The 10763-nt window shown below is 39.8% G+C and overlaps 1 protein-coding gene across 1 annotated transcript in view; it reads left to right on the top strand.

The window, feature by feature from the left end:
- DDX10 (DEAD (Asp-Glu-Ala-Asp) box polypeptide 10) overlaps window positions 1–2308 on the top strand; it is a gene marked incomplete at both ends in the record, with an annotated part of 93880 nt that extends 91572 nt beyond the window's left edge. Inside the window, 2 exons of the mRNA XM_010133199.1 lie at window positions 505–618; window positions 2147–2308. Of these exons, the coding sequence (XP_010131501.1) occupies window positions 505–618; window positions 2147–2308 (276 nt within the window). The remainder of the gene's footprint in view (window positions 1–504; window positions 619–2146) is intronic.
- Window positions 2309–10763: the final 8455 nt, after the last annotated feature.

Genomic DNA, 10763 nt, shown 5'->3' with positions numbered 1-10763 from the left:
TAGGGAGCTTCTCACATGGCCGCTTGTGCCCTTCGTTGACACAGAAGTGACTCAGACTGGTGTGCTGCAGTGCCTGGGGACAGTGTGATGACAGCTGAGATGAAAGTGGTATCTGATCAGTCGTAGCTAATGCTTTCGGTCCCTTATACTGGATTTCTTGTCTGATGAAGATTGCTAAGAGCGTAAGCTGGTCTTTGTCCCAAAAACATTAGCGAGATTTGAATGAGTCGGGCGTCCTGCTGCCAGCAGAATTGAAGTTATGCTGAATTGTTGTCAGAGCAAGTGAGTTCCTCAAGATCGCACCTGCTTAGAACACCTTTATGAAAAGGTCTGTTAGGTAATTTTTACTGGAAATTACTTACATGTGTTTTAGGAATTACATTTTAGTACTAAATTGCTAAAGTACTAAATTGCATTGGGTACTAATTGCTTTTAAGAAAGTTTGAAGCATATAGTCTGTGACTAGAAAAAAACTCATAAGAAATCTAATTTTATTTTATACAGAATGCATCAAAATCAAAGATGAAGAAAAAAACAACTAAAACCCAAGAAGCCAAGAAAATCTTGAAGAAGAAATTTAAAGTCAACACAAAAATAGTCTTTACTGAAGATGGAGAGGTAAGATCAAGTCAAAATAACTATTTTGGTGGAAACTGAATTTGCAGTTCCTATAAAGACAAAACTACTTTAGGTCTGTATAAAAAGGTGCACTTTTCAACAGTCTGTGATTTTTGTAACGGGTTTAAGTTTTGCAAAACCGTTCAGCTTCCATTTAGAATTGAGTTTCACTGCCAAAAAAGGGAACGCTGAGCACTGACCGCTTTCTCACCTTTGGATGTGTGGGATACTTGTATGAGTGCTGTTAGTGGATATACAGAGCCGTACCTCTTCTCTGCCTATTACCTTCCATTTCAGAGGGAATCAAGAGCCTTACAGAAAGGTAAAGCGTTTTTCCTGTAGATATCTGCCGAAGCTCCCCCACGTCTTGAGTTAATGTACTGGAATTAAAAGAAGAGCCTGTTTTTCTTTGCAGTGTTCACTGTTTCTAGATTAAAAGCTTGCATGGGAAAGCTGAGGAGAAATTTTGCCTACTGGTGCTGACTGCAGTGCATTGAAATTTGCTGGTAATTTAATTGGGTTTTTTAATAGCCCCTGGAAAAATGTACTGATTTTATACCGAAAGGAAAATTGTGGATGCTAGTCACTCTAGGGTGTCATTGTGGCCGTAACCTCACTAGCAAGTCTCCACGCTCCGTAAGCTTTTCTAACGTCTGATTTCACGGCTTCAGATAGTGCGTACGTTGTTTTTCCATTTCGAGCATTAAGAAAAAAGTAGCTTTTTTTTTTGTAATTCTATATTACTTTCAGTAAGGCATAAACTGAAAGACAGGTCACCTTTACCAGTATGTAATTTACTTTTGTGACCAAATAAAATAAAGCATTTTACAGTTCAGATGAAGGGAGTATATCTGTATAATTACTGACATTAGACAAATTTTAAAAAATTTTAGAGGTGGCCCAATTGACTGGAAATTATATCGTCAGATGTTTTTAGATATTCAAAATGTATGTCATCCACAACTCAAATTTGAATCATCCAAAGTTTCTAATAGATTTTTCATACAATAACCAATAAACCTGTCCCTGTCAGCTGTCTTTGCTTCCCCCAAAACATGAACCTGCAGTTATGTTTTTTTAGGTACTGTGTGATGAAGGCTAATCTCATTTTTCTTTCAGTTAATATGTTGGAAAATTGATTGTTTACATGAAAACATACTGCTTAGATCTTTTAATGTTTTGTTCTGTTGCATATATAGCATTCTTGAAAGCAAATATAATTTTTCTCCCAAAATGTCTAGCAGGATTATAAATTATTTATTCCATTAGGCAAAGAGAGAAAAACAGGGGAAGATGATCAAGTGAATCTATTAAGCAGTAATATGGTGTAATGGAGACATTACTTTCAAATACTTGTTTTTGACTGAAATATGATGTTCAATAAGCTATCCAAGTTTGTATTGTGCAAAAGTTTGTTTCATTTGCAAATGGCCTTTTTGTTTAGTCTACAAAAATAATGTATTGGAATATTTCCTTTGCTGTGGAAAAAACCTAACCATTATTTTTCTCGTTGCCATGTATAATGCAGCTAGTGCAGCAGTGGCCACCTGTGCAGAAATCCAGTTTGGCGAAAGCGGATGAGGAAGATGATGCCAGTGGTATCAACTTAGAAAAAGTGAAAGAGATACTGCAGGAAGAAGATAAATTTGACAAAGAAGAATACAGGAAGAAAATAAAGGAAAAACATAGAGTAAGTTGATTTCTAGCTCAATTACTGCAGTGCAGAAATAAATACTGTGATATAGATTGCTTAGTGTGGAAAAATACTTCAATATATTGTGAAATCAGTGTTCATTTTAAATTCATCATCTTTTTCAGGGGTACATTGCACACATGAAGACTATTCTGACGTTAAGTAGCTGGATAGCGCAAAGCATTACGCAAATACCAGTTGTTGGTAAAAGTGGAGGTTTATTTTTGAATTTTGAAATTTCTGAACAGTTTAGTGGGAGTATTTTTTTTTTTTTTTTTGAGCAGCGTTCAGTGGAAGGGCTTGTTTCACGAAAAGGAAGTGTGGTTTGGCATATGTTTTCTTACAAATGCTGAAGATGTTCAGAGGGAAGGCGAAGTGAAAGACTTTCTGAAATGTCTTCAGAGTATCACTTGCTCATTCAGTGTGGCATTCCAGGGAGTCAAAAGTGCTGGCTTTGTGGATCGGGTTATTAGGGCCATCAGAATTTCTATAATGAATTATAGAAATAGTGTCATATAATTCTGGCTGTACTTTGAAACTTCAATATTTGCAGTCTGGCTTCTCCCTGGCATTTAAAAACCTTTAAATTGTAGAACGTAAGTTTGCAGACTGCTTCTGTATTATTTGTTATGAACCAAAGCAGAGTTTTCTGACCTTGTCATGTACCAGTCATATGGCACACAGCTGGATGTCTTTGAGTTCACGGATCATCTGTTAGTCGTTGTGGGAAGGGTTTGGACTTCTCGAGATACCAGATAAATGCAAGATCCCAGGACTACGTGTTATTAAAGGCCTGTTTTATATCCAAAGCTTCTCATTTCCAAAGCACTAAAAGGCGTTGTTTTACTGCCCAGCTCTGCAGTTGCTGACTTTATGCAGTTTGACTTTATCTGCTGATTGTTAGTGATTAGTGCTAGCTGTTCTAGTGTCACTTAAGGTTTGTATTTGAACAAAATAATTTGGAGGGTATTTATCACAGCTTCGTTTGGGCACTGAAGTATTCCATCTGAAGGCAAAGCATATTTCGTACAGTTAATCAGAAAGTCTACGCCCACAGTCCTGTTCCAGTCATTTGACATCTACAGAAAATCTCACCTCTTTAGCAAAGTGTTTAGCATTTGAAAGTAGCTGCAATGAAATAATGTTTTCTGTGCTGTAGGTGAAATCATAGTCAATTTGATAGAAAGCAACGCTACCAGATTTCAAGGGTGCAGCTTAATAAACAAGGCAGGAGAGACTGCTTCATGACCTTCCAATCAGCTGGCTATTCACAAGCTAATTCACATACTTCGAGTGATGCTGTTGCGTGTTTGACATCAGACTTCAGTGATTAAATACTTCATTGGTTGGTTTGTTATCACAGCTTCATTGTTATGATGCTGAGGAGAGCAAATTACATTGATATTTACCTGCATTAAAAAAAAAAGATATTCAGCTGTGCTGCTAGTATGAAAAAAAAATGTCTCATTTCAAAAGGGAGGCAGCCAAAATGAACAGGGGTGATCACATCATCAATATCATGGAGGTTTTTTGTAATTATGGAAAGTGTCAAGTTTCTTGTAAACTACCTTACTGCATGAGTGTTTTTCACATTACACCTAATTATTAGCCTTTATGAAATGAAATAAAAGACATAAATGGTAGTATGTAAAAAAGAAGGAAATATATATATATGCTTGAACACTGCCTTCCTGCATTCAGTCATTGCATGCGCAGTCAGATTTTTTATTTGTGGCTGAACATTTTGAGGTGAAAAATACTTCATATGGTAAATTCTCTTACGTGATGAAGTATTCAGTTTCCTGATTGGCATTTAGTTTTTGAAATGGTCTTACAAAGAGTTTAGTGTCCAAGTTCAAAGGAGTTGAAGCTCAAAAGGAAATGAAGGGACAGGAAGGTGGTAGATGGGAGTTCAGGATTTACTTTGGTAGAACCTCATTTGCCTCCCCATCGCCTCACTAACCTTGTGGTTAAAGATGGTCCTCCACCCTCACTTCAGAAGGCATCTGAGCTGGACATACCAGTTCATCTTACGTATTAGTTAATACAGGCTGTGGAAGGTAAGGCTGCCACACAGATTATTGAATGTATTTCCGTTACTCTGCCTCATTGCTATGACGTTCTTTATGTCTGGGACTCTTGACAGTCAGCTGCTGCTGCTTAGGAAATAGCCATCATAGGAAAATGTGTCAAGTCCTGCTCTTTTGCCTCATGCGAGGAGAGACGAGCACTGCCTCCCTTCTCCTGGTTCATGTTAAGAGCTTCCAGCGACCCGTGAAGAAGCTGCATTGTTACCATGTGGGAATTTTTTTCTAACAGAAAATGTGTAATTAGTAAAGTTTACACTGTAGAGAGAAGTTCATGGTGTAGTTTAGAAATCATAGGTAAGTGTCATAGATAAACATTATTCCAGACGTTAGTATATTCTTTTAATTTATTGCATTGTCAGTGGGGCAAGTCATCAGTCCTTCATCAACGACAGAATGCTAGAGAAAAATTTCAGCTGCCTCACAGTAAAAAGGAATTGTGGCCACTTTCACAGTGACTTCCCAATGGTGTTTAAAATTTCTCCCACCTCATAAGGTTTTCCTTCCTGAAAGATAACATAATCATTCATCAGCACATAGTTGGTTGGCTTTAAATCTTTGGCTGGTGTCCCAGTGGTGTGGAGGAAGAACTACCCCAGTCCCTGTATCCTGACTGTACTGCAGAAGCCTGATCAGGTGCCTGATCGGTGTCTGAATTTGCTATTAGAAGGTTGGTTACGTATGGAAGCCTGATGGGGGGCTATTGGTGCAAGTTATTTCTTAGCCGTATTTGGAGGGTTAGGATGAAACCTAAAAGAGATTCAAGTGTGTTACCACAAGGCTATGAACGCAACAAAAAGCCTAGGAGACTTTCTTATCTTATTTTCATGACTTCAGATTTTGTGTGAGTATGAACATCTGAGTGCCTCTTCTTGTGTCATTGAAAGAGGAGCTTCTGAAAGTCACATACTTTCATCCTGTCTGATACATTCCCCTCACTGGCGCTCACAGTCCCTCTTGTACAAAGTCTTAAATCCATTGCTTGTGACTGCAAAATATACCTCCATTCCTCAATATCAGCCAAAATACGTCATGGCACAGCGCAAACTGTTGTCTGACCTTTCCTTTCTGCAGTAATGCTAATTATTTCATTCCCATCTTTGTTTTAATTTCCTTCCTGCAAACAGACTGCTGTAGGTCTTTGTTTATTTGACATCTTTTCTAACAGCACATGTGACAACTCCACCTTGGTTACTGAATTCTCCCACAACTCTCTTCTTTCTAGCTTTTTGAAAAAGCCACAGTTAAGTTTTTCCTCTCTGCTTTTGCTTCAGATTTGTTCAAGATCTTTGCTTAACTTTTTCATCCATTTAACTTTCTCTGTTCCTTTGCTTTCAGCATATTTCAGAGGTCTGTATCTTGAGTCCTATTTCCTCTTGTTTCTCTTTTTCCTACTGCAGCTGATGTTTGCTGTGGTTTCCTGGTTTGTATGTTTATATATTTTGTATTTGTATATTTTTTTCTTTACATCAATTTTTCAAAATTGCTAAGTCTAAAGTTATTACATAGGTAGATTAGAAAACCACTAGACAAAATGCATTTTCATCTTGTATAGACCAAATGTAGCGCTCTGCTACATGGTTAGTAGGTACATCAGAAATCAGAAAGGTCTCTGGAGCAGAATGTATCCTAATACCTTAAGTCTCTACATTGGCTTTAATACAGTGGCTTAGAGTAACAACAAAATACGTGGAAGGCTACGAAATCTCATGCCGTTTCATCCAGTTTTTTGTATCTTGCACATGGATTCAGGTTTTGATGTAGATGGTAACTGGATGTGGAAAAAGCAGCGATAAAGCTTGTAATTTTCCATTGAGGATCCTTTTCTTACGGTTTCTTCAGTATAATCCTGAAGAGCAAAGGTTTTTGGGGAAAAAAATGGGAACTTTTTAAAATTGAAACTTGCCCAAAATAGCTTTTTTTTTTAGGCGAATATAACCTGTCAGCTTATAATGAACTTTCCTTGTGGAACTCTTTCTGATGAAGAGCAACGCTGCTCAGAAAGTATCCACAGGCCATTGCTTTTAAACCCGTTTGTGAATGTCATTTAAATGAGCACAGTTTTCAGTACGATCAGAAAAATGTTTCGGTGCGTTCATGAAATGCTTGGATTAGATGGGTTCTGTGTTGCAGTGCCTTAAGGCTAGTGGAAACTTGCAAAGCATCTGTACTATAATTAGGTTTCCTTCACGAGTCTCACATTTTGTAATCATCTCCTTCCTTTGCAAATGGGGAAAAATTTAAAATCAGATTGATAAAAATAAAGAAAAAGCTGAGGTATAATTGTGATGTAATTAATGCTTATTGCAGTTTTGGAAGCAAAGCAGATTTTAGCAGTTGAGCACAAGGGAAAGGGCACTAATACTGATCTAGCTGATGTGAAAAGAATTCTGCATTAATGGAGATTTAATGACAGCCCAGCGAGAGCTATAGATTTGAGCTCTTTTGAAACGTGTAAAATGTTATAAACAGCGATAAAGGGAGACGTGAATAAAGTATTCAGAACATGTTTTCGCACTCCATTTTTCAAGTTTTGAGCTGAAAACGCACTGTTGTTGGGAGGAAAGCAGTGGCAGAGAGGAGTTCATTTCGCTTCTTCATAACCTCTCAATTTGTATACCAACCCAAGCTCGGAGAAATACCCACTGGTGCGGAAGGAAAAATGAATAGAAGCCTTATACCTCACCTCTCTTTCCAGCAAGTGAGATGTGCTGTGAGCTTCAGGTGATCAATGTGAGAAGGTGGCTAGAAGTATTCTTTAATGTGATTTTGTTAGGGCGGTATTCAGAGCAAACAAGGGAAGACTCTCTTTGGGGCTTGATCCTGCCAGGCGCAGTGGCTTCATGCCTCCTCGGGAGCTGTTCAGCAGCCGCGGTTGCAGAGGTACGTCAGCAGTCAGGCTTGAGGTCGCAGGGTGGGATCTCTCAGAAGACGCTGCACTGTGAACATGGTACCACAAGTCGGTATTTTAAATGTAGTGTACATTTCCTAGTTTTGAGACTCCTTGCAGAATCTTATGCTGCTGAGGTGAAACGAGATATTTTGTGGCCCTTGTGCTACTGAAATGGTGCCGATTTGTACCACTTGAGGTTGAGTGACGTGGTCTCTTTGTTTTGCTCGTGCTGTTCAGTAGAAAATGTCGGACTGTTTTAGAAACTGTATTGAAACAGCGTACCTCTGTTTGGTTTGTCTCCCGTTCCCTAAACGCTGTTGTTAATTGGAGTTTTAATGAGGAGGATACACTGCAATTCTCACCCTTTGTGTATTTGTTCTCCCAAATATTATTATTTAATTAACTATTTCCAAGGCTAAAAGAGGAAGTTCTTCATACCAGACATTACGGAGAGACTTTTATAAAACAAGTAACTCACAGTTTCAGAAGGAGTGTACTTACCCCAGTGAATTTATTCAATAACTTTCAGATTAAAATTCATCCTTGAAAATAGAAGATGGCAGACTGGTAAGGGAAGCCAAATCCCTTCTGCTTCTGCAGGTCTGTTAGGTGGAGGCTGCTGCTGTTCCAGGTTACAGACCCAGCCCTAGCAAGGCTGCACTTGTCACACACACACATGTGGGTCGCCACAGAGGTGAGAGGATAGAAAAGATAAACGCAGGCGACACTCACGTAAACATGAGCGGCATGGGCAGCACAAGCTTGGTCCTTCTTGGTGGCTGATGAGGGTTGGTGTTTGCTAGCAGAACTGTGAACGCCCTCACTTCCTTGGTGCACAGGCACACTCACGATCCCTTAAATGATAGTGCAGGCCCTAAAACTGTCCAGTATCCATCCCCCCCATAGGGCGCTAATACAGTCCCTGGCCTTGACTGGGTTTCTCCAGATGCCAGTCTTTCTGTACACTCTCACACTGCCTGTCAGGGATTCCATATTTGCTTTTTCCCATGAGACTAGTAAACACAGATAACTTTACTTCTCTTGTTCGTACCAGTTATGAATTTCTGCGTGAACCTTCTCAAGGCTGTGCTTGTGTAGTTGCTTTTGTGGTCATCTGGCAGGGACTTTTGAGTCCGGGTCTCTTGTTACTGGCTGCCTTACTGCTCATTAGGGTTGGTGTATTTGGTGCTCAGTTATTCTTTTTTCTCCTCCTTGGCTTTGCCTCACTGTTAACAGGATGTCCTTACAAGCCGCGTTATTACATTCGAGGTATCCCTAGAGAGGTCATGCAGGTATATTTAAACATGGAGTTCAAAAAGAGTATTTTCTAATAATTTTTGCATCAGCATATGAGGGAGAGAGTAGGAAAGAGCCTGCAACTTTTAATAATTTTATAGTAATTCACATACAGTTCTTTAGACTCTGGAAAGGATGATTCCTCTAAGGAAGAAAAATGGATTTACAATACTAGGGATGATATAACAGCCTCAGTACTGAGTTTAGAGCTGATGCTTAAAAAGCATGAAGACTTCTAGGGGCATTTAGGGGAAGAAAAGGTGCTATTCAGCTATACAGCATACCTGGCAAGCTTGGAGAGAGTACTTTGAGAACTACGGTCACCTCGTGATGGCTTAAAGTCTGTTTGAAATGAACTGGTCCAGTGAAAGATGCACCTGATGCAAGTTCCACGTAGACGCACCTGAACTTGAAAAAGAGATGTAGATTCATTTATAAATGAAGAATTAATTTCTTTTACAACCTGCAGCTGGACAAAGGTCAGAATCAAACTGTGAGTTTCTTTTTCTAAAGCAGTAACACTGGTAATTTTAACTAGTAGCAGAAGAACGATGTGACCGAATCAGTTAAGATGTCAGCTGACATTTGGATTATTTTTCCTTTGCGTATCTCATGCCACACTGCATTCCTGGGATTTTACTTCTGATTGTAATGCCATAGCCTTTGTCTCACTCCTACCTCCAGCCCCTGCCACAATCCTCACCCCATACCTTGACTGAGCAGCCCCGTGGCCGGCTGAGCCGTGACCCATCTGGGAAAGCTCTTGGGGAACAAGACCCTGCGCCTTGCCCCTTCCTTTAGCAGCACCCTCCAGCTGGAGCTCTAGGCTCCGTCTCACTCCCAACCCTGCTTTTCCAAATGATTTCAGTTGATGACTTCAACATGTTTGGTTTATAGTTGTATACAATAACATTAAAAGTACTTATAACATATTGTAATAGGTCATTGAACACTGTCTATAACAGTTGAAACAGAAAAGATGCCCCAAGGATTTTCTTTATTTTATTAAATTTTTACTCAGGGTCAAATAGATGTGATGAAGCTGTCCTGGTCTCAGTTGGAGGAGAGTTAATGTTCTTCTTAGCAGCCGGTGTAGTGCTGTGTTGTGGATTTAGGATGAGAATGATGTTGGTAACGCCGATGTTTTAGCTGTTGCTGAGCAGTGCTGACACTAAGTCAAGGACTTTTTAGCTTTGCATGCTGCCTTGCTGGGTGGCACAAGAAGCTGGGAGGGGACACAGCTGGGACAGCTCACTCAAAGTGGCCGTAGGGATATTGTGTACCATATGATGTCGTGCTGAACAGTAAAACAAGCGTTGGCAGCTGGTGCTGCTCAGGGACTGGCTGGGCATTGGTCAGCTGACGATGAGCAATCGCTTTGTGCGTCACTTGTTTTGTATATTCTGTTAGCACTATTTTTCTTTTTTTCCCTATTAAACTGTCTTTATCTCAGCCCACAAGTTTTACGTATTTTCCAATTCTCCTCTCCATCCCACCGAGGGGGAGTGAGCGATCGGCTGTGTGGCATTTAGCTGCCTGCCAGGTCAAACCACAACAGCACAGACCATTCAGGATGCTGGGAGATAAATGCACCCGTGAAAAATAGCATTTCTAGTCTGAAATCAATCAGTACATTCTTTCTGAAGAGAGATTTCATCATATTTCAGAGGAAATAATCTGAAGAGGAAAAAAAAATCTTGGTGCAATATTGTGCTCTTTATTAAGTAAAGCACTTGAATAGTCCTTTCACTTTGAGGTGCAATTTGTCAGATTTCAGTGTAATTGTGCAGTTGGTTTAATGTGGTGCTGGCTGAGGACGATAAAATTCTCTTACATAGAGTGTGCCAGTGTATCGGCAAAATATAAAGCGAAGAGGTTGCTGCTGAGAGGAGCGTTTAGCTGAATGGCAAGGAAAAGTATTTGAGATGGAGAGATGTGTAAAATAAATCAAGAGAGTATTACTTTGTTAGAGAGCCTGTCTGGGCCCTGTCGTAGCTATTGTGTGCAGGCAATGCTGCCGTTAGGTTCCAAGAGCAGAGCTATTAAGATAAAGGGAATGGTGCCTGACAAGTGGGTTGACAGGCGTTGGTTCCTTTGCAGTCCTTGCAGCAGAAGCTGCCTGGCCTCGCTGTGCTGCTGGCAGAGGCGAGAGCTTGCTCATTGTTTGCTTCTCTTT

Source organism: Buceros rhinoceros, unplaced genomic scaffold (assembly GCF_000710305.1).
Source record: "Buceros rhinoceros silvestris isolate BGI_N320 unplaced genomic scaffold, ASM71030v1 scaffold2513, whole genome shotgun sequence".
NCBI classification, from domain to species: Eukaryota; Metazoa; Chordata; class Aves; order Bucerotiformes; family Bucerotidae; genus Buceros; species Buceros rhinoceros.
Note: the sequence above shows the minus strand (reverse complement) of the source record. Positions and strands in the feature narration are given on the sequence as shown.